This window comes from Pseudogymnoascus destructans, assembly GCF_001641265.1.
Source record: "Pseudogymnoascus destructans isolate 20631-21 unplaced genomic scaffold scaffold_9, whole genome shotgun sequence".
NCBI lineage: Eukaryota > Fungi > Ascomycota > Leotiomycetes > Thelebolales > Thelebolaceae > Pseudogymnoascus > Pseudogymnoascus destructans.
Window position 1 is genome coordinate 384,256 of NW_020167528.1, and position 23,845 is coordinate 408,100.

Below are 23,845 nucleotides of genomic sequence, written 5' to 3' on the forward strand. Positions count from 1 at the left end.
TACGACTGTCGAAAGCACTTCAGAGCCCTATACGGAAACTACCCTACTCTGTACCCATACGTGGATTTCAGTGCAAAATCCAAGGCCACGTATACGCCCATGCATATCTGCAAAATCAGTGCAAATGCTTTCCACCACGAGATGATGTGAAGCGACTCTGAGTTTTTTCAGACTAGCATCTACGAAATCGATCAGATTATTCATGAAAAGGAATTGGACAAGGATGCAGAAACTCTTCACCTCATCCAATAGAAACTCCCACATATGCATCGAAGCTATGCCGATGTCTTTTCGAAGTCGGAATCAGATCGGATCCCTCCACACTGCATATACGACCATAAGATACAGCTCGAAGCTCCTATACCAAACGCCTTCTCCCCGCTATACCGACAAGGCACCGAAGAGCTTAGGGCTACCAAGCAATACCTGCTGGAAAACCTGGAAAAGGGATTCATCATCAACAACAACAGCCCCTTCGCGTCCCCTATCCTATTCGTAAAGAAAAAATCAAATTAAGATTTTGCATCGATTACCGGAAGTTAAATGGTCTCACCCGGAATGATCCCTACCCCATCCCGCATATCAACGAACTACTAGGATGGGTGTCGAAAGCCAAAATCTTCACGAAGCTAGATATTACACAAGCCTTCCATCATATACGAATGCACCCCGACTCAGAAGAGTACACTACCTTTCAGACTCACTATGGAACCTACAAATGCAAGGTGTTGCCGTTTGGCCTGACGAACGGTCCCGCAACCTATCAGCAGTATATGAACGATGTCCTAATGCAATATTTGGATGACTTCTGTACTGCCTACCTAGATGACATCCTAATCCTACGGAACATGTAGACCATGTGCATAAGGTCCTACAGCGTCTCTGGGAAGCTGGACTTCAAGCCGATATAAAGAAATGTGAATTCAACGTTACCCGGACGAAGTACTTAGGATATATCCTTACTACTTCTGGTGTCGAAGCGAAACCTGACAAGATCGAGCCCCTTCGCAACTGGATTCGACCGACTACCGTTACAGGTGTGAAGTCCTACCTAGGCTTTTGTGGCTTCTACCGGCAATTCATTCAAGATTTCGGCAAAATAACAAAGCCCCTCACAACTATTACTAGTCCCTTGGAGCCGTTCCGGTGGACAGACGAATGTGAGGATGCATTCGAGGAATGGTGACGACAACTTTTAGCGGTACAGGCACTTCACCACTTCAACCTCGAATTGCCTACGAAGCTGGAGACCGACTCCTCTGATAGAGTGGTAGCTGGTGTCCTGTCCCAGGAACACCCTGACAAGCGATGGTACCCCGTAAGCTTCTACAGTCACGTCTATCCAGATATGAGATCAACTGGGAGATCCACGACAAGGAACTATTCACAATCGTGAAAGCCTTTGGAAAAAGGAGGCCCGAGTTAGCTTTGGTACGCCACCGAGTGGACGTCTACACTGATCACCGCAGGCAAGAATAATCAGAAGGCTGATATTCTGAGCCGAAGAGACCAAGACCTGGTAATGCAACAGAAAGTCAAACTCGACAGTAGAGCGAGGATATTGCTAGGTCCAAGCCGCTTACACCCCCGTATCAGCGCCGAACTAGCAGAGAGCTACGTGGCGTCCATTAACCTGATAGACACCCCCAAGGCACAGGTGCCCTTCAATTTAATAGAGGCGCTATGTGCGGACAATCAGAAGTCATTCACCAAGACTCGTGCGAAACAACCCCTACCAGACGGATTCGTGATGAACGACCAGCTCCTCCTGTACAAAGGCCGCCTATGTGTGAATCGCCACACAGACCTATGTACGAAACTGATCCGAGAAGCGCACAATCAATTGTCATCAGCACATCCAAGTGGCAGGAAAACCTACCAATTGCTCGCTCCAAAGTATCATTGGGTCGGGATGGAAGCGGACTTTTTACGGTATGTACGAAACTGCGTGATATGCCGGCTTTCTCACACCAATGTCACTAAGCAACAAGGATTCCTATACCCGCTACCCGTACCCGAATACCCTATGCAACACCTCACCATGGACTTCAAGGAGTTCCCAAGGGATAAGCATGGATACGACAGCATATTAGTGTTTATGGAGTGACTCAGAAAGAGTTCGGTGACCATACCTTGCTACAAAACCACAACTGCCCGGCAAATGGCACAATTGTTCATCGAATGGATATACCGATTCGGACACACTCCGGAGTCGATTGTAAGCGACCGCAGACCCCAATTCGTATCATCCTTTTGGCAGGAGTTCTGTCGAATTATCGGCGTTAAGGTTAAGCTGTCGACTGCCTATCATAAGCAGACTGATGGGCAGATGGAAATCATGAACCGATACATCGATCAGAGACTGAGGCCTTTCGTATCCCATTACCAGGATAACTGGAGTGAACTCATCCCCATAATGGACCGCATGCAAATGACACTGCCCCACGCATCCATTGGCATGATCCCCTACCGATTCAAGTACGGTACCAATCTGCGTACAAGTTGGGATTGGAACACTCCGAAAAGCACCAACCCCTGGGAGACCCTAAACCGAGAGGAAGCCAAGGCGGTTGCAGTCCGAATGCATACCACATGGGTCCACGCAAAGGAAAACATGGCAAAGGCACAAGAGGAAATGTGTAAGCATGTGAATCGACGCCGAAGGGCCATCGATGATGGTATTTCTGTAGACCGTAAATGACTGATTGCTGTAAATACCATCTGTTTTGACGCTCCATGTCCTGCATGATATGAGTCCTCTACATACTTGTAGACTGCCTTGACCTGAGAGTATTCTATTATGTCCTCCATGTTCAAGTGGTCGAGTATTTAGAGCGTCCTTTGCTCCCATGCGACGGAGGTTTGAGTAGAGGGTATTTTTATTGACATGGTATATTCGTGCAGCAGTGACAGGCTTTTCAAACGGGTTCTCAATAAGGAACTCGAGGGCTTGCTCCATAGGATCGAGAGTATTAGAGTGTGAGAAAGCCATTTTGTCACAAGTGAATAGGTAAGAAAGAGAAATGTATGTGTTTTCTGAAGTAATTTCCTTTTCGGCTATGCGACCATGTGCAACTTGCTTTCCGTGTGCAACTTGCTTTCACCGACCACCTTATGTCCACTTCAGATGTAACTAGGCTGCGCACTGGGTACTCACGAGCCGAGTAGTAGAATGTTTACTCACCCAGCTGAGTTGCTCACTCATGTCCCGTGTATTGTTGAATGAGGATTACTCACTTGCTGAGTACCTAGTATGGGTCTTGGCAACTCAGTTATATCACGTGTTTGATTAGCCATTACTTATGTTAAAAACGGGGCACGACTTCATTGATCAAGACGCCATAACTCCATAACTCCATTCCCATATTGTTGATGTCCTATTCCACACTATAACCTTTGGCCTTTAGGTACCAGGTTACCAGAAGGTTGCCAGAATTCATCTAACGTTCATTCCTGGGTGAGAGACATTTCCATCGATTAAGCCCACAGCTCCATGATTAAACATCATATCCCACAAACGCCGAACCAATATCATTGCCTGAATTGTCACTCTCTTCGCATGAATAGCGAGGAGGTTTGTCACTATAACTGTTAGTATGTCCCTGTCACTATGTTTAAACATCATACTCTCAAATTCTCGAATGAGGAAGCATTCAGCAGCTTCCTGAAGAGCTAGGATAGCAGATTGCTGGAAGCAAAGATTGGACTTGAAGTCTTCTGCGATTTCCCTAACAAGATGCTGGAATGGGAGCTTTGGGATAATTAGGCTAGTATCGAGTTGCTGTCTTCTGATATCGCGGAGAGCCTTGGTGCCTATATGTTTATTAGAGAGTTCTGGTAATCCTCTGGTAATCCTCTTACCAGACTTTGTGTGGCGCGTGGCCTTCTGAGCATGATTGTTGCTAGCTTGAGATGAGTGAAATGGAGCTTTTCTTGCTGTGCCCACAGCCTTTTCCTTTCCATTTCCACCAAGCCCAGAGCCAGCCCATAATCCAAGTGGCATCCTTGGTGCTATGCCGCCAGTTGATCTCCTAGCAGTTTGCTTGGTACAAGCCATTTGCTAATATCAAGGTGAGTTAGTGAAGTAAACACAAGACAAAAGTAGATCAAAAGATATGTGTATTCAGTGAGTTTGTAGGAAGAATATTGCAGAAGAAGAGTATAGAAAAGAGGTAGAGGTTGAAAGGTATGTGTTTTATATAAAGGTGCACGTTGTGGTGTTGTTTTTGGAACAGTAATTCTTTGTAGGTGAATATTCCTTCACGAATATTTTTGTTTGCAACTTTAAAATAACCACGACCTTAGAACCACCTTCCTTGGTTACTCTCCGATCTACACATTCTTCTTCCCTTTTGCGCCTTTACCTCTTCACTAGGACTTCAAGTAAGTTTATTATCTTGATTATATAGCCCACGCGCCGCGCAAAGTCTGGTAAGAGGATTACCAGAGGATTACCAGAACTCTCTAATAAACATATAGGCAACTTCTGTCTGAGCTTGCTTCATTTGAGGGTATCTCAAGCATCCCAATCGATGACGATCATAACAGTGAATGGGAGGATACTGAGGTTGAAGACGATTTGGAGTTGGAGCTTATGTTATGGCGTGACGATATTTTAAATGACGAGGCTGTTCTACCAGATGAGCTTTCCGATGAAGAGATCACTAGCATCCAGGCTCTCTTAACTCAAGTGCGCATTGATATATGCTACCTCATAGTTCTAGCTTCAAAGAGGCGATATTATTTGTCTACTCTAAGAAGTTTGATAAGGAAAAGTGGGCTAAGGTATCAGCTGCACAGGATATGTTGTTCCTGGAGCTAGATTAGAGGAGAACTTGAGTTGCTAAAGTTATAGCGCCGGAGTACCTGGTTTTCCAACGCAAATAGGGGCTATAGAGAAATTTTAAGTACTTCATCATAGCCAGACTTCTGGTAACCTTCTGATAATTGAGCGATTTGCCAAATGTCATCTCAATACTCAGAGTTGTTTGATTCTGACAATCCTATTGCAGATGTATTCTCAGACTCTTTTCCGTCTTCTCAACAACTATCCTCGTTAAATCAAGTCCCTGCAGGCCTTGAATATATTGGCAAATTAAACCAATTCGTCAAATGGACTAAGGATACACACGATATATTCATTGAGTGGTGGAAGCTATCATGATGGTATGAACAACACTCAGATCATACTACAAAACTCCTTACGAAGATTCCCTTGCCCTTCGTATTGACAAAACTGGTGAAAAGATGTCTCCTTGTGGATTCTGTGTTCGGACCAAGAAGCGGTGTGTTGCTTCTGGTCCAAAATCCACCCGTTGCTCCGAATGTGTGCGCCATCGCAAAACAAATTGTGACTTCACAGAGAAGCTCCCTTCTCTGAGTAGTTGGGCTTCCTTGGATCATCAACAACAAAAAGCTGCGCGACGAAGAGGAGGAAGCTATGATGAGGATCATCCGCCTGAGGAAACAACAACGCCTACTCGATGACAAAGAGCAGAGGATGATTGAACTCGGCGTATCGACCTTAGAGGAACTGGACGTGAAAGAGAAGGAAGAGATGCTTCATCAGGAGGCCAGGGCAGCCGCCCTGACCGATGACCGAGGCCTCTGCTTTCTTAGAGTCTCCTTTCATCGATCCTGATGCTTTCGAGGGGCTCCCTGAGCCTTTCTGGGATGGCCTCAGCCTGCTTGGCGCCGCAGATCCGTCTGTTTCTTTTCCTGGGTGTGTCGGCGTCTCCACTCCCGAATCAAGTCATGGTTGATGTTTCCCATGGGTTCCCAAGAATTGTCCGTGGGTTCGTAGCCTTCCCATTTTATTAAAAACTCCTCTCGGCATCCTACTAACCTTCTGTCTAGGATCGCTTCGACCTGGTATTCGTTCAGCTCGTTCTCGGGTTGGAGTTCAGTATCTGTCGCAATCGGGGTGCTTCCTCTTGCTGGCTCCAGCAGTGAGACATGAAATACTGGGTGAAGTCTGGAGTTCTTGGGTAGTTGCAGCCTGTAATTAACTGAGCTTACTTTGTTCAATATCTTGAATGGTCCCAATTTCTTGAAGTCCAACTTCGTACTTGGTCGTTTCGTTTTGATGTGTTTTCGGAGTAGGTATACTTTATCCCCCTCCTTGAAGGCAGGTTCCATACTGCGCTTCTTGTTTGCGTATGCGGCGGATCGTTCATTTAAGAATTGGATGTCCATCGCAAGTTGTGTGTGGAACGATTTGAGTTGTTCCACCACGATCATAGCTTGTTCTGCTCGTGATTCATCCAGTCGTGGTTGTGGTAGCCGTAATTGGCAAAGAACGGTGAGACTTTTGTTGCTTCTGCCATCGCGCTGTTATATGCGAACTGTGCGATGGGTAAAATCTGAACCCAGTTATCCTGCTGATGATTGACATAGCTTCGCAGGTACTGTTCAAGGGTTTGATTCAATCTTTCTGTCTGGCCATCTGTTTGGGGGTGAAAAGCTGTTGACAGCTTATGATTTGTTCCCAACAGAGCCATTAATGATTTCCAGAATTTCGAAGTAAAGAGCTTGTCTCTGTCTGAGATGATTTCTTCTGGCATCCCATGATCGGCTAATATGACTCGAATGAAGGTATACGCGAGCGCCTCAGCGTCGCTGGCTTCCAAGTATGGTATAAACTTCCCATACTTCGTGAGTCTTTCCGTGATAACCAGGATAGAGTCGTATTCTACCCCTGTTAACGGGTCCTTGGATAGTGGTAGTTTGACAATGAAGTCCAAAGCTATTGATTTCCACGCTCCTTTTGGTACTGGTGTTGACTTCAGCTGTCCATATGGCAAATGCCTATTGGATTTTGACTTGCTGCAAATGTCGCACTCTCTTACCACTGTCTCTACCTGCTTCCGCATACCTGGGAAGTAGTAGTGTCTGATGATTTGTTCAAAGGTTCGTGTTACTCCCTTGGCCGTGTGCTGGCAACGAGTGTTGTTCTTGCACCAGCGGGCATCTCATTTGACTTGGGACATATACTAACCCTTTGTATCGAATCAATCCTTGTTCGTCGATGGCGAAGTCGCCCTCGACTTTGATCAAGACTCATTTTGCGCACTCGTCTGTGGCGTAAGCTTTCTTCAGTCTTGCCTCGAGTTCTGTATCTTCGACGATGGAGATCGTCGCTAGTAACTCATTGTAATGCATTCCTGCATCTGTTTCCTTCAATATTGATCTAGGTCTTTCTTCCTTTGGGCCGACGTAGTCGGTCCGTCTGCTAAGAGCGTCTGCTCTTGCATTCTCAGAGCCCTTGCGATAGGTTATTGTGAAGTTGTAGGCTGCGAGAGTCTCTGCCCAGCAGACTTGTCTGTGGTTTAAAACCTTGGTTGTGGTGAAGTATATGAGGTTCTTGTGATCCGTCCATACCTGCACAGGGTAGGTGGATCCTTCAAGATATACTCGCCACTGCTCAAAGGCAATGACAATAGCCAGTAGTTCCTTGTCATGGATGTCATAGTTGAGTTCCGCGGGTGACAGTTTCCTAGAGTAATACGCGATTGGTTTGAACTTACCATCCTTGTCTGGCTGATTCAGACATGCTCCAATTGCAAAGTCAGAAGAGTCCGTCTCGAGGATGATCTTCTTTGCAGGCCTATTCCTTCCAGCATTAAAGAGGTTCAGTCTTTCCTTGGGTTTGCCAACTATTACAGGAGGTTTATACCAAGATATACATCCTTGGCTTTACCCCTTACTCAATTACTTCACAAGGACACTTTGTATATATTACCCGTACAATACAGGATGATTAAATCTTAGCACTGTACAATATTAATGTGAAATCTCATGAGAATCTCACAAGATTCTGCACTAAACATGTAATTAATTCTATGACTTATAAGGCCCATGTAATGCTTGTACAAACTTTTCTACTAGGTTATGCCCACTTTCCCCTAATTAGCCAGACCACCTGTCAAAATGTCATTAGTGTTGCCAGAATCTAGTAAAATTTCCGATCTTAATTCTGACATCTTTAATTCTCAATTGGTAGAATCTCTACCTCTACCATTAATTCAAAGCTCGTCGTCGTCAAAGAGTGTTACTTGTACAAGCTAGTTCTTTCTAACGCGTCTGCCATTACATTTAGCAAGCAATCAATTCACCATATCTTTAACAGCACTGTGTCAAGGAGGAAATGCTTGTGAATCTAACTTAAGAATATGTCGTATGACAACTTCTTCTTCTAATATTGTTAATTTTCGAGACTTTGGTAAAGTATTAAACTTTGTAACAATTCCAGCTCTTAGATCGTTTAATGTCATATGAGAAACTCTGTAGATTCGAGCAACATGACTAAGTTGTAATTGTGGATTCGTTTAAAGCACTTGAAGTGCAAGAATCATATTTCTTTCTTTGTACGAATGTGTCATGTTTTAAAAAAAAGTTATTTAGATATAAAGTCAAATGTATGATGCTAAGAAAAATATGACGGGTTGCTTAGGATGACAGGTCACTTGTGAACTACGTTACATAGTTCTAGTTATAGAGGAGGGGTAACACTAATCCTCCTTGCCCTGTTTCTATGTCTCACTGTAGTTGGTAGCATATATGTTTTGTTATAGGCTTATAAAAGAAAGTATGCTTAGCTATTAACATCAGCACTAATATAAGTTTAGAAGACAAAAATAAGCAAAGCCAGCTAACGTAATATTAAAGGTCAAGCACTCTCTTTCTTACTGCTATGCTTACTAATGTCTATACTATCGATGGTACCATTAGTAGTAACTATACAATTGTTACGGTTGTTCTATTCGTCTATAATACTTGGCTTCTGTACAAAATCAGGAGGGACATGAAGCCTACGAACTTTAATCTAGGTCTTATAGTTTGCACTACCACTTAACATTTATCGCTATCACCCTTTTTGCTTAGGGATACAAAGGCAGTTTTAAACAATGACAAACCTATGTTTATAAATAGTAAACGGCTAAATATATCTAACAAAAGGCCCTCTATAGAGGAACGTTAGGATTAAGGCACCTAGGAAGACAACGTTAAAACTTAAGATAAAAATGAAAATGATAGGGTTGAAGATCTAGTGCTGCGTCATAGCAGAGGACAACGACGTCTAACATATAAAATGAGTTAGATCATCGATTAGCAAGGTAGAAGAGGAAGAATATAGGAAGGAGGCAACTAATATACATGTACAGAAAGCTTTGCAAAGACCTAGTAGGTTTGATACTTAAGATTAATCGTCGCAACAAACTTTTCGCTTTGCTTAACGTAAGGTTAGAGTAAGCAATGTAAACGCTCTTACACCATACCTTTACATAGTACATTATATAAAAACATACATATTCACTATCCTTCCTATTTGATAATTGTTTGCGCACTTGAAGTTGCCGCCTATCGCAATGCTTAAGCGTCTGCTGTTTCTAGAGGTATTATACAAAGAGAAAATAGAACGTTACAAAGACTTTGCATAGACTGATTTTAGCGTTCTAGATCAACGCTCTATTACCATCACCATCACTTGGTCGTTATAACAAAGTTGACTCGTTATAAGCTATGCTAGATCTAGTTGTTAAAGAGGCATCTTGCATTGTGTTTATGCCAAAGGATAGCCAGACCAAAACAGGACAGCGGTCCGGGGACCGGCTTCCTCGCAAGACCACCGCGGTTTAGCCAGCCTTGCGGCCGTCTGTGCGGTCGAGGTCCGTGCGAGAGCTTCCCCGAGCATATCGATTTCCTTTTGCCCCAAACGGTTGAGACAATGGTTGAAACGGCCGGGAAAGGTTTGGGGCAGTGCTTTTGGTGCGGGGAGTGAACGGCGGCGGGGGTTTCAGTTTGGGTTTTGGAGGTGGCGAGGGGGTGAAGGAAAGGGGCGAGCCGGAATGGACGGGGGGCGGGATGGGGAGAGCGCGGGTAGGCAGGTAAGACGGGGTGGCGGAGGATTCCCAAGTCGGTCACGGAAGTCACAGGATAGAGAAGAACCACACCTAACACGTAACAACATTATTGCCATCTATCAATAATCCCCCCCTCTACTCCTCCTCATCCTCCTCAGCGACCTCAGCCTCCTCCTCAGCCTCCTCCTCAAACGACGAACTTGGCACGTCGTACAGTCTTAGGATCTGCTTATTCGGGTCCTTAACGAGCACGTACTTGCCCTCGGGCTGCGCCATGCACATGTCGACGATGGTGCGGACGATACCCCAGCCGTTGGAGAGGGAAAGGTTCATCTGCGCCGCGAAGTCGCGGGGCTTCCAGCCGATGACGCCGAGGATCACGTGGCGGTCGTTGGACTTGGGGTTGGCACGGGAGACGAATCTGGGGGGTGTTAGTGGTGTGCTCTGACTTTTGATATAAGGGGGGTGATATTGGGGGGGTTGGGGTTAGGAAGGGGAGGAAACACGTACCCGAGCTTCATGACATCGGCGTTCGCGATGATGGATTGGACGGTCCAGCGAGCGAGCTTGCACGAGTTGTTCTTCATCTCGGTGGCAACAACGGCACCACGAGCCGAGACTAACTTGGTGCGCCAGTCGAGGGCACCACCGCTTCCCTGGGCCTTGTGGTCGAACTCGTTGAGGGCCTTGACAGTGACGTACTGGTCCTCGCCGCTGATAGCGTTCTTGGTGACGGCATCGAGCTCGGTACGGACAATCAGGTTGAGCGGCTCCTCGTCGGTAACGGCGAGGTCGAAGCGGCGGTACTTGTAGGCCTTGCTTGCGGGCGGGTCGGTCTCCTCGGCGGCGTTGTAGAAGGGGTTCTCGTTAGCCATGTCGGAGCGGTGTGCGTCATCCTCGATCATGGTCTGGTTCGCGAAGTTGTGGTTGATGTAGGTGGCCTCCTCGGCGAGCGCAGCGGGCTGGTTGATGGCGTCCTTGTTACCCTCGGAGGCGTCCATCGGGGAGTCGGCGGCGTTCTCGTTTACGGAGACCATGTCCAGGGCGGCGTTGTCACGCTTGTCAAGGAAGATCTTGTTTCCTTGCCTCACGATCACGATGTCCCAGGGATACACGGAGCGGGGCGCGCACATCAGCATGGAGAGCACGCTGTCGGTGGTGAAGATGGTAGCCTCGTCCCTCTCGGCGAGCTCCTGGATGACGGGATCGGAGGAAGTGGTGACGTTGTAGGAGGCGCGGTCGACAACGTTGAGCTTGCGCTCGTTGCTCTTCGTAGCAGGCTTATCGAAGGAGCGGTCGTAGCGGTACACGAAACCGTAGCTGTCGACATCCTCACCGTCGTCGGCGTCGAGGTTCAGCTTCGTGAGACGGTTGAAATCAATCTCCTCAAGCAGCTTCCAGTCAGGCTTGATGTTAACCGACGCATCGCGGTTGCGCTGCGGCTTGTCGTAATCCTTCCAGCCGAATCTGCGGCCGCCACGAGCACCACCACGGCCTCCGCGAGAATCGTAGCCACCGTATCCACCCTGTGCTCCTCCACGTCCGTTGCTGACTCTCTGGAACTGGCCTCTGCCGCCTCTGGCGTCCCCGCGCCCGCCACGCTGTCCACGGCCACGGCCGAACCCTCCACCTCTTCCAAATCGGGTCTTGGCGGTATCGCGCGTGTTGCTGACGACGGAGAAAGAAGACTCATCCTCGGCGAGCTGAACGGCGAAAAGCGACGAGGTTCCGGCACCGTAAACTTGCTGGTCTAGAACTTCTGTTAGCACACTCAACTACGCCACCACCACCAACCGCACCCCGGAAGGTAAACGGAAGCTTCATGTATCGGAAATATCGCACCTCTGTAGTTGCGGTTATATTGTTGCCTTCCACCTCTGCCATCTCTGCCATCCTTGCCCTCGGAGGTCCAATCGGCCATGCGCCCTAACTTGTCGCCCTTGGAGTATGGTGCGTATGGGACGCCATCGAGAGTGGTCTCGGTGGAGGTCGCTGGTCCCCAGCCATCCGCAGATGGGAGAGCCGACACGATTTCTGCGAGTGATATTGGTGCCATATTTGCGCGACAGTTGTGTATGTGTCGAGCGATCGCGGTTCGGTCTGGAGTCTGAAGTTCTTTCGCTCGCGAATATTTGTCTAGGTGTGTGTTGGTGTTGAGTGGCGGGGCAGGCGAAATCTTGGCGTTTTATCACGTGATATATGGTTGTGATTTATATTCGATGCCCACGAAAAATATATGGGTGGCTCTTCCTACCGCGAATATTGGAGGATATGATGATATCTTAGTATTAAATGTAAGCCTTTAATCGATTATATTTATTTATTTCGTCAGATTAAGTAAATATGTAAGGGCATATTATAAGACATTCGTCCAATAGAAAAATCATTTAACGTGGTTTATCAGCATGCGGCGCATATCAGCATGCAGCGCACTTCCGCACTACCCTACCACTTTGGAACACAATTAAACAACCACAACATATTGAATTGAATAAAACTACGCGGAATCTAATGGACTATATATATCTATAACCTTTTGACAAGTTGATGCATAATGACCAGTTTTTCTACAAGTACCACAACGTCTTCCAGTCGATTGCCCCTCATTTTGACCATCATCCTTTTTGCGCTTGTCGCGTCGAACCTCTTTTCCCGCGTCCTTCTAGGCTATAAGATCTGTTGCATCCTCTATAACAAGTGCTCCTCCTTAACGGACACCTGTCATTTTAGCTCTGCGGCGTTTGCTAAGTGCTTCATTTGCCTTGCGAAGAGTATGGACTTCAGCATGTACTAAAGTCAATTCATGGGCTAATAGCTCTGTACCCTTCGCTAACGCCACGACTGTTTTAAAAATAGGAGTTGGCGAGCTTCCTTGATGATTTGCAATACGATTTTTAACCAAAGTTGTTGCGAAAGAGCATCGGTTGGGTTGTGAGGCGTCTGGGAAATCCAAGGGTCGGTGTCTGCAGAGGATGGTCTAGTAGGCGTTACAGTCCGTAAACTTAACATCAAGCTTTAATAATACCACTTGAGGATCAAACGGTATTAATCCAGCTCTGCGTAATCCAGCCTAGCCATTAGAAGGAGTTATTGACTGTATATAAGCTTGTTTAAAAGCTATAAAGAACTCAACTTTAGAAATGTAGTTAATATAGGTGTTGATAAAGCTCTCGATTTGACAACCATATGCCCGTTTCAAGACACTAAAACATCTAACATTAAGTAGCTAGGTCAGATGAGAGGAATGAGCAGGTAATCTGAGAGTTATAAAGTTGTATCGTTTAGAAGTCAGCGTTACACCGTTCTAGGTGTAACGCTGACTTCTAAACGATAGAAGACACAGAGGTTTCTTGCGTAAGGTTGACTTGACAGAGGAGGCAGGGGATTAGACACAAAGGCTTTCCAAGTAACATGTTACAGTATTGTAAAGAATACTATATTGAGTTGAGCACGAAGCTCCTATCTAAGGAAATACTATCTACTTATATAGTGGCGTCGTGCCTCATGGGTAATCTGGATAGTTGGTGTAAGGACACAGGGCACCCAGCTCACAGTAATAGCATATGAGAGTGCGAGTCGGAGGCTAAACGGATGCTATCCTATAGGTCTACTACGAAGGATACAAAAAAGATGATGAGGAACCCCGTTTGGTCAATCCCCTTAAGTACCCGAAACGGGTCCGACTCGGCTAACCTACCCTAATGCTCCCCACGTGACCGTAACCTGCCCGACTCCGATGCTTTCCATCACTGAGGGCTTTGGCATCCTTACAGTTGGCGGATAGCTAGATATTCAGGATAGTTCGTGGATAGCTCAACTATCCAATATCCACTAGTTTCTGCAACTATCCATTAGCCCCGTCACATGGCAGCCTACCCCGCTTGCCCCCTGTGACTCACATGTCACGTTACTAGGCTGTGGTCCTGTAACCATGACGTCACGTTACCATAGCCGTAACACTAGGTCCTCCTCCAAAAGGCCTAGTCCCTTAGGTCTTGCTGATTAAGGAATCGCTTACTTAAGTAGGGTGATGCCCACTTAATTGCTGAGCAGGTTGCGCTGCTTACCATGTCTTCTAGTAGACACATAAAAATCAAAGAACGTCATCTTCTTGCAGACCGTATTTGTCATACTGACATTCGTTGCACTCAGTTTGCTATCAAACTCAAGAGCAAACTTGGAAATCTCCTCCTCAAACCTACAAGTTACTATACATATTTTGGCTTATCACACCAACAACAAGAGCAATACTACTCAACGATTGCTACAACCATCTATGATTCATTACACGTCATCGCTCCTTAGTTACCAGGCCGATATTACCACATAGCATATCTCTACAACCCTCTATGATTCATTACATGACATCACTCATACTACCACATGACATATCTCTACCAACTAGAGGCCTAGGAGCATGAACGATAGCTCTAAAAGCCCCTACGAACCTCTATGATTCATTACATGTCATCGCTCTATAGTTACCCACAAGATTGGTTAAGTTATGACATAATTTGTCTATGACATAATTTGTCTATAGGGGTACTCTGACCTTGGACCTCCTTTTACTTCCTATAGGCTACGAACCTAAGAGATGTCTATGGGATTCTCTTACGTCGACTACAGTTACCAAGCCTGGTAAGTCATGGAAAGTCTTGGAAAATGAGAGAACTACACTCCTTTAGCATAAATAGGATTGCCCTTTCCTTAAGAAAGGGCAAGCAGATAATACAGTAAATCGACTATCACATACTTCCACATCTTTTCCAAGCTTCCAAGCATTCATCTTGTTACTCCTTGTTTCTGAAAAGTCAGTGAGGTGTTAACCTCTGACTTACCCCTGAGTTCCCAGACTCAACATTTGTTGCAACTTGTCTAAACCACTTCACCACATCATACACCTGATTGCTGCGTTGTGGAATAGTCTAAGCTACAACCCTTTGGCTCTGTTTCCTAAGATATTGTGTTGCCTTAGTAAAATCATCCCTTCCCCTGGGTGGCTAGATTCTCACATCTGGTGCACCCACTATTACAATAAAGCCAGTTTCGTCAAAGTTATAGAAAATGCAATCCTAAATCCCATATTTCGCCCGCATATTTTCCAGTAGCTAGAACCATCCTCTAATAAGCTCAGGATCTTCGCATAATGCCCTTTGAAAGTCGTAAACGCGATTGAAACGCATCTTTAACTCTAGACGTCGTTGTACAAATCGATGTGCCTAGAGCTTTCTAACGCGTTGTCTTCCTCGAGATTCAAAAATCAAATTTGCCATATCTTCCATATCAGCTAGCCGGGGCGCAAACCCTCTTTCATCCTTATCTAATATGTATCGAAGAAGTGATATTTCCTCTAAGTCGGTTAAATTTTAAGCCACTAGTCGATAATCACATCGAGAAGGTCGGCTGGTCATTCTGGCACGTAGTGTAGTGGACTTCGTAGCGTTTAGCAGCTGCTCGACAGCTTAGTTTTTTCGTAGAGGTTTGAATAGCTTCTATTGCCATAATAATACGAGCTTCTTTAGTCAGAATAGACATATTAAACAAAAAAATCACGTGTTGAAGTTGATGGGTTGGGAATTCGCGAAAAATGTGCCGCATGCTGATAAACCATGTTATTTATTTTTAAATATTTCCCCGCACTACTCGGTGTTCCACCCACTCGCTTTTCTCGTAGGTGGCGACAGCGATCTGTGCACGCGACAGCGATATGTGCAACACACAAAATGAAAGAAATAAGCCTCATATAGCAACTAACGTACATGTATAGCGAAAGCGCCAAACAAGCGAAAGCGCCAAAATGATGCGGTGACCAAACCCCCCAACTAAATGTTAAATTCCTCAACAACAAAACATGCCCCATAAAAACGATGAAAGCCAATTAGTGCTAGCTATCCAGGCTATGCAAAGCGACCCAAAGTTACGCCTTCGAGTTGCTGCTAGGATCTATTCTGTGGACCACCGCAAGCTAGGTCGTCGTCTAGAAGGTGTACCTTCACGACGCGATATCCAAGCCAACTCACGGAAATTAACTAACCTAGAGGAGTCCGTCCTTGTTCAGTATATACTCGACCTAGCTGCCAAAGGGTTTCCTCCTCGGCTGTCTGTTGTTGAAGATATGGCAAGTCGACTACTTGCAACACGCGACGCGTCACGCGTTGGGTCGCGTTGGGCTTCAAACTTTGTTAAGCGGCGTGTAGAGCTCCAGACACGCTTTCAGCGCAAATACGACTACCAGAGGGCTAAGTGCGAAGATCCAGAAGTTATTAATGGCTGGTTTGAGCTTGTGCGTAACACAATTGCGAAATATGGTATCGATGAAGCAGATATCTACAACTTTGATGAGACTGGGTTTATGATGGGCGTTATCTCAACTGCTATGGTTGTAACAAGCTCAGACGGGCGGGCAAAAGCAAAGAAGGTACAGCCTGGTAATCGGGAATGGGTTACAGTAATCCAAGGCGTTAGTTCTCAAGGTTGGGCAGTACCACCATTTATCATTGTTGCAGGCAAAAACCACCTTACATCTTGGTATGAGAATAGTGGATTTTCAAGCGATTGGGTGATTTCTGTTACTGAAAATGGCTGGACTACAAACGAGAGAGGCATGGATTGGATTCAGCACTTTGAGAAGCATACAAAGGCCCGGAGTGTTGGTGGTTATCGCTTGTTAGTCCTTGATGGTCATGAGAGCCACCACTCAGATGAGTTTGAGGAGTACTGCAAGGAACACAACATTATTACGCTTTGTATGCCTGCTCACTCTTCTCATCTACTCCAGCCACTTGATGTTGGCTGTTTCGGCCCGTTAAAGCAGGCCTATGGTCGGCAAATTGAAGATATGATGCAGGCTCATATTTCTCATATTACAAAGGATGACTTCTTTCCTGCCTTCCACGCTGCATTTAACACTACAATGACGGAAAGTAACATTCGAGGCGGGTTCCGAGGGGCAGGGCTTCTTCCATTTGACCCTGAGAGAGTGATATCTACACTTGATCTTAAGTTAAGGACACCAACGCCTCCAAGCTCCCGCCCAGGTACTGCTCAACCTTGGGTTTCTCAGACACCAAACAACCCAATTGAAGCTATGTCACAGTCTACATTTATTAAAACTCGGATTTCACGCCATCAAAATAGCTCTCCAACCTCAATCTATGCAGCTGTTGACCAGTTTACAAAGGGTGCATCGCAAATAATGCATCAATTAGCACTGCTAAAGGGAGAGAACCAAAACCTACGACAGGCAAATGAAGTACTAAGCAAGCGCCGGAGAGCTAGGAAAACACGACTACAGCAAGGAGGATCACTTAGTCAACAAGGGGCGCAAGAGCTACAGGATGAGAGGGATGTTGTGCAGCAGGTAGAGCAGGAAATAAGGGCAAGCTGTGGTCGGAAGCCAAGGGAAGAAACCCGTGCCCGTCGCTGTGGCAAGTGTGGTGAGACTGGGCACAATGCGCGCACGTGTCAGATTGTAATAGACACCTCTGAGGAAGAGGACTCCGAGTAGTTTCAATTGATTTCTAATGTTGTGGTAGATTTATCGCAATGTTTGTCGTGAGGGTAGATAATTTTGGCGCTTTCGCTTGTTTGGCGCTTTCGCTATACATGTACGTTATGTAACTATATAATTAAATAATAAAATCAATAGAGCTACTATCACTATCTCCACTACTACTGTCGCTACTAATCTCAATGTTACTATCACTATGATCCTTACCATACCGTAAAATTATCACTTTGGATTTTAACCCAACCTTCTTCCGCTCTGCTACCCTCTTTGTCATACTGACATTCGTTGCACTCAGTTTGCTATCAAACTCAAGAGCAAACTTAGAAATCTCCTCCTCAAACCTACAAGTCACCATACATATCTTGGCTTATCACACCAACAACAGAAGCAATACTACTCAACGATTGCTGCAAACTCTTCTACTACATCTGTTTATGCTACATACATCACGGCATATCATTTGGACACTCATTGAACAAGTTATTAAGAAAATCTCCTCCTTAAGGGGGTGGGCCAATACTACCACATGGCATATCTCTACCAACTAGAGGCCTAGGAACATGAACGATAGCTCTAGAAGCTTCTACAACCCTCTATGATTCATTACACGTCATCGCTCCTTAGTTACCCACAAGATTGGTTAAGTTATGACATAATTTGTCTATAGGTACTCTGACCTTGGACCTCCTTTTCACTTCCTATAGGCTAGGAACCCAAGAGATGGTTCTATGGGATTCTCTTACGTTCACTACATGATTAGCAAGCTAGTTGTGGGTCGCACTTGATTTCTAATACATTTACCAAGCCTGGTTAGTCATGGAAAGTCATGGAAAATGAGAGAACTACACTCCTTTGGCATAAATAGGATTGCCCTTTCCTTAAGAAAGGGCAAGCAGACAATACAGTAAATCGACTAGCACATACTTCTACGTATTTTCCAAGCTTCCAAGCATTGATCTTGTTATTCTCTGTTTTTGAAAAGTCAGTGAGGTGCTAACCTCTGACTTACCCCTGAGTTCTCAGACTCAACATTTGTTGCAACTTGTCTAAACCACTTCACCACATCATACACCTGATTGCTGCGTTGTGGAATAGTCTAAGCTACAACCCTTTGGCTCTGTTTCCTAAGACAGTGTGTTGTCTTAGTAAATTCATCCCTTCCTTGGGTGGCTAGATTCTCATATCTGGTGCACCCACCATTACACTCTTTCTCTCAACCCTTCGCTCTTCGATTTCAATTTTCCGTTGTTGCACCTGTAGCTGCTTTACTACTTGCTTTGATTCCTTTGCTACTCTTGCCTCTGCCTTTGCTTGTAATTTTGCTTCCTTCTCCTCACGTAACAGTCGGGCGTCTGATGCATATAACTGCCCCCCCTTCTGTAGCGATTTCTGTGCCCTTGCCTTTGCTGTTTTCTGCTCTGCTGACCGTAAGGTAACAATGTCAAGCTCGGTCTTATAGAGCTCAGCCCGATGTAAAACAACTGTAGTTCCACGTGCAAATGATTGAAACCCTTCTCTTGACGGTGATGAGAAAGCTGCCTCTACTCTCTTCTGCCAATGTTTAACTGCCTGTATAGTTTGCACACTAGTTTTTGGAGTTGAGATAAGGTCGTACAAAGCAAATGGCTCATAGTCTGGTGTTTGATTCCGGGTCTCTTGTATTTTATCAATTACTAGTGGAGGATTATATGGATATAGTCCTGCATTTCTCCAACCTGATTGAATTGTCCGGACAGTTAAGGATTGCCGTCGGATTTGTGGAAGGTTGGAAAGGAACGTACGTAGCTTATACTCATAGTCATAGCTACGTACTGCTTGATCAAGTGCCTTTTGATGCACTGCTTAAAAACTGCTACATCAAGAGGTTGTAGTAGATGCGTAGTATGAGCAGGAAGGCAGCAAATAACAACGTTATGCTCTTCTGCTAATGTGAGAAAGCGCTCCTTTTTATGAGGGTCATGGCCGTCGAGTAATAGGAGGCGGGTGTCGTCTGGTGCCATATGCTCTGCAGATAGTTGAATAAAATGCATGAGGTATTGAATTGCAATGTCGTCGTTTGAATACCCACTCTCATTAACGATAACAAGAGCATTTGGCTCAAGGTTATCATTATACCATGAGTCCATATGAAGTTTCCCCGGAATGATAATGTACCACTTGCATTTACTCCCTCAATCACAGTAACAGAGAGCCGATTCTCAGGATTATCAACAGTCCATTGCTTTACGCCAATCGGCACAATAACAGCTGTAGATTTATAACATCCAATCATGTTGTTACGATATCAAGTGTGCCTTGCAGCTCGAGTGGGGGTTCAGGGGTGTGGGGAGCTTTCCGGGGTTGGAGCGAAGTTCTCAGTCGTGGAGTGAATTCTCAGAACTGGTCTCGCTAAAGAGAATTCACTCCACAACAACATAGCTGTATATAGATCGAGCCACTGCTCGAGTGCTCCTCTTCTCTTTCCTTTCTTCTCTAGATTGAGTTTAATTCATAATACCCAACTGGCGCCCTATGCCTTGGCGAACCGTGACACATGTAGCCAGTCTCGTCAACATTCCATAAGTTATATGGCTTAATGTTGTGTTTTGTAATAAGTGCGTTATATGTAAGGAAAAATTCCTCAAACACCTCTTTCTTTTGTGCCTGCTTTCTATGCGTATTTAAAGTCTTCGTATGAATCGAGTGGAATTCAAGGTGTGCCTTAAGGAAGCGTTGTAACCACCGTTGCGATGGGATCGTACGATCGGGTCGCAAGTCTGCAACAGCCCGTAAAACCATTGATCGGTTTGCAGGGACCCCACGCTTAAGTTGGTCATATATAAATTGACAAACTGCAGTATCTTGTTCTTGAGAGAAAACTCGGTTTTGACCCCCACGGGGAAGGAGAGGGGTAGTAATGTGTCGTCGGAGTGTCTCACGGTTGACATTAAACTTGCGGGCAACCCAAGTAATTGTATAAGTATCTGGTTGTTTCAAGTAGAACTGCCGGGCCTCAATAAGACGGTCAGCTCGACTTGGATCGCTATTCAAAGGCATCGTAGAGGGTTGTTGTTACGACAAATATTATTATTTCATCTATGTATCAAAGTGGCGGTGTACATGCACATATCGCTGTCGCGTGCACAGATCGCTGTCGCCACCTACGAGCGAAGCGAGTGGATGGAACACCGAGTAATATTAATATATTCCTGTCAAAAAGTATGCACCAACAATCATCGCCCTTCTTCATTTCGTTCAGACCGCAAATTATAGACACATTCACGTCTACGGCGGTTTTGCGCATACTTATATTAACTGCTCATGTTTTGCGCTTATTCAACTTGACTGCAGTCAAGTTGCCTTTCTTCGATCAGACCGCAAAAGTAGCTGGTTCCTTACCATTCGCCCCTCCTCCCATTCCATCCATCCCCTTCTATTCTACCAGCTACCCCAACTGGTCCTTGCCCAGCCCGTTTGTCCAACCTGTTATAATTTTGGAATGTTACCTCTGGTCAATCCTCCAGAAGGGCAACTGTCGATCTCGGGTAAGTGCAAAAGCCGCGTTACCCCGAGAGGACACGGGATGGCTCGTAATATGCCGAGATATAGCCCGCAGCCCAAGATTAATCGCCAGGGAAGGACGGAAGGGCCTCAGATGAGACAACGATCATGCGGTGCACCGCAATAGCATGATCGGTTCGATGACTGGCATGATCGGTTTAAGCCAAACTCGCGTTGGCCTCGGCAAGGACGTGTCACCATCTCGGCATCGAGTCTCAGTATCACATACGACCACAACATGTGCCGCTGTGGCTACTCGCGAGTTGTAATGAGACCTGTGAACTGTTAGAACGGGATCGCATGAAACAGCCAGGAACGTAGACATAAACGCATGGATGCATGATGCAAACCACTGCTGCCACTGCTCGACTTTTTATTATCCTGCCGGACACAACATCGTGACCCCCTTTTGCCCCTGACTAGAATGGACTCGCTGACCCAAGCTCATCGCCCATAGGCTCAGGGTGAGGATAATAAAGCTGCAACTGTAAGTCGGAGACTTCTGTCCAACATAGGTCCGGCAGATCATCCACTCGGCCAAATTCCCTCAACACTGGCAGCTGTCTCCCAAAGAAGGCAGGTGCAGGCGGCTCGTCTCTCGGACAATACTGCAGCTCTTGCTGTGCCAACCCTCGCACTGAAGCAATGTCCCCGGTGCTCTGGTAACGATCCGAGAGACCGCCTCATGTGATATATGAGGAGCGTCGACGGCTCAACGACCGGGGATGGATGACCAGGGCACTGCTTCTGTCGTGACAGAGGCACATTGCATTCCATACCCTACTGTAAGAGCACCTCGCAATCTTCCGTCAGCATGGTAGACAGCGCGACTGGCTGCAGACGAGGCCGCCATAAACCAATATACCTGCTCTGATGCACATTCCAGCCGCGGCCGTGACGGCATGTGGCTTCCTATAATTCAGTATTACTTACATTAGTTGATACGTGTAACATCGAGTATCCAATAGAGGCAACAGATTCAATAGATTCAATAGATCCAATAGATGCAATAGATGCAAATTCAATAGATTCAATAGATTCAACAGATTCAATAGATTCAATATTCAATATTCAATAGATTCAATAGATCCAATAGATACGATGCGTCGTCGCTGTAAGACGCCGTTGAGGCGTCGTTGGACCCCTGGCTGGGATGGCTGAGAGACTCATCTGGCACATCTTTTTGGTCCTTTTTAGATCTTTTTAGATCTTTTTATTTTTAGATCTTTTAGATTTTTTTTGGTCCCTTGGTCCCCCAAATTAGGGAATTGTACGATGTACTCTACTTACTAAACTGTACTGATATATATGTACATAAACCATCACATGATCAATGTATGCTTCAGCCCATGTTCTCGACGCAACAATCGAACAAATCCACAATGTCCCTTGTTAATACTCCAGGGCAATTGCATCTCAACGTTCCTCATCACCTGCACCACAACCCCTCCGACACTTTCTGCACTTGCCTTCGCTGGCGACGTGCATCTTTACATTGTAATAGCAGCAGTAGCACTGGCGGCATTGCGCCTACCTCTGTCCCCCTTGCTGAACCCGAATGCGCCCCAGCGGCAGCCTTGCTCGCTCCTGCTATTTTAACGATTGTTACCGTCATACAACTTCCACGAGATTGCGAACAGTGACAAATACCACCACACCCGAGAGCCCTGGATTTCCCTATACCCTCATATGCTTCTCTCGAACCGACATAATTCGGTACCGCGACCTCGTTCCCTTCGCTCTCTCCTCTTCCGCACACGCACATCCTGTGCCCGATATTCCAAATACCAATCATCCTTCCATAGCTTCGGTTGAACGAACAACATCGCCCTCTGGCGCTTATAAAGGAAGTCAGTCAGACCTGATACCGTGACCCTGCGAGGCACTTGACAAGGTATGCGCTGTGTCCTTCTATATCCAGGCTGCATATTCGAAGTTGCCAAGTAGTCTCTCCCAGCCGGGCAGTCATTCCCATCCCATCCCAGCCCTATTCCCATACCCCCCATATTCCCCATATATTCCCTTTTCGCTGCTTCTGTCGCATTGCTAGACGGCATGACTGACCCTGAAGCGTTACGACAGCTATATGCGAAGCAGATCATCCTGCTGAGCGAGATATATAAATCGACCATACCTCCCATCGGAGTGTTCCCAGGCGGCATGGAGATGCAGGCAGATCAATATGCGAACCCCTCAGGCGGTAGCGGCTATGGGAGCAGCGAGCAGTCAGAGAGCGGAAAGAGTCCCCTGTCGATGAGCTTGGGCTTTCTCAAGACCCTTACGGAGAAGAAGAGCACTCGTGGTGAGCCGAATGACAAGTTAATGCATACCTCTGCTAAGCCCACCCTAGTTGATGGACAGCCGTCCAAGCGCCGCGGCCCGAAACCTGACAGCAAGCCTGCCTTGACCCGACGTCAGGAACTAAATCGACAAGCACAAAGGCACGACCCCTCCCGACCCCGCCCTCACCCCGCTAACAGACCCTAGAACCCACCGCGAGCGGAAAGAACTTTACATCAAAGCGCTCGAGCAAGAAGTGCTCCGCCTAAAGCAGAATTTTTCTACCGTTGCCCGTAGCAAAGACACCCTTGCCGAAGAGAACCGTCAACTCCGGAACCTCCTGGCCGCGCACGGCATCCCATGGACTGGCAGCGGCGGCGTTGACGAGCTCGCCGCCACGGGTGGTAGCACATCCTACCCCTCGTCGGGCTCCTTCTCCGGCTCCTACCCCTCCTCTGTCTCGCCCACCCCACAGTACAGCACCAACACTGGCAACAACGGGGCGCTCCTTGCCCCGCCGCTCCCCCAGACCCCTCACACCCACCATCCTACAGCCGCGCAGGGCCTAGACCTCGACCAGGCCGGCATAGACTTCGTGCTCACGTATGCGCCCGACCCCCGCCCGCCCTACCTGACCCCTCCCCGCTGATGG

General features: G+C 46.4%; 2 protein-coding genes across 2 annotated transcripts; one reads left to right on the plus strand and one right to left on the minus strand.

The window, feature by feature from the left end:
- Positions 1-9,320: 9,320 nt before the first annotated feature.
- Positions 9,321-11,970, minus strand: VC83_04204 (uncharacterized protein). The gene is made up of 3 exons (XM_024467839.1): positions 11,706-11,970; positions 10,374-11,613; positions 9,321-10,284 (listed from the first exon to the last, which is right to left on the minus strand). Exons 1-3 carry the CDS (start codon positions 11,917-11,919, stop codon positions 9,999-10,001), a joined length of 1,740 nt encoding a protein of 579 aa, XP_024324497.1. The 5' UTR covers positions 11,920-11,970; the 3' UTR covers positions 9,321-9,998.
- Positions 11,971-23,073: 11,103 nt separating this feature from the next.
- VC83_04205 (uncharacterized protein) lies at positions 23,074-23,842 on the plus strand (the record flags this gene model as incomplete). Its single annotated transcript, XM_024467840.1, has 3 exons — positions 23,074-23,215; positions 23,264-23,354; positions 23,401-23,842. The coding sequence occupies 3 exons, from the start codon at positions 23,074-23,076 to the stop codon at positions 23,840-23,842; spliced, it is 675 nt and encodes a 224-aa protein (XP_024324496.1).
- Between the last annotated feature and the right edge of the window lie 3 nt (positions 23,843-23,845).

What these genes read in the sequence shown, in the direction of transcription:
- VC83_04204 (XM_024467839.1), bottom strand. Translation starts at nt 11,919, where the DNA reads ATGGCACCAATATCACTCGCAGAAATCGTGTCGGCTCTCCCATCTGCG. An exon ending in ATATAACCGCAACTACAGAG is followed by an intron (nt 11,614 to 11,705) that starts GTGCGATATTTC and finishes CAGAAGTTCTAG; the next exon opens with ACCAGCAAGTTTACGGTGCC. An exon ending in GCCGATGTCATGAAGCTCGG is followed by an intron (nt 10,285 to 10,373) that starts GTACGTGTTTCC and finishes AACACCCCCCAG; the next exon opens with ATTCGTCTCCCGTGCCAACC.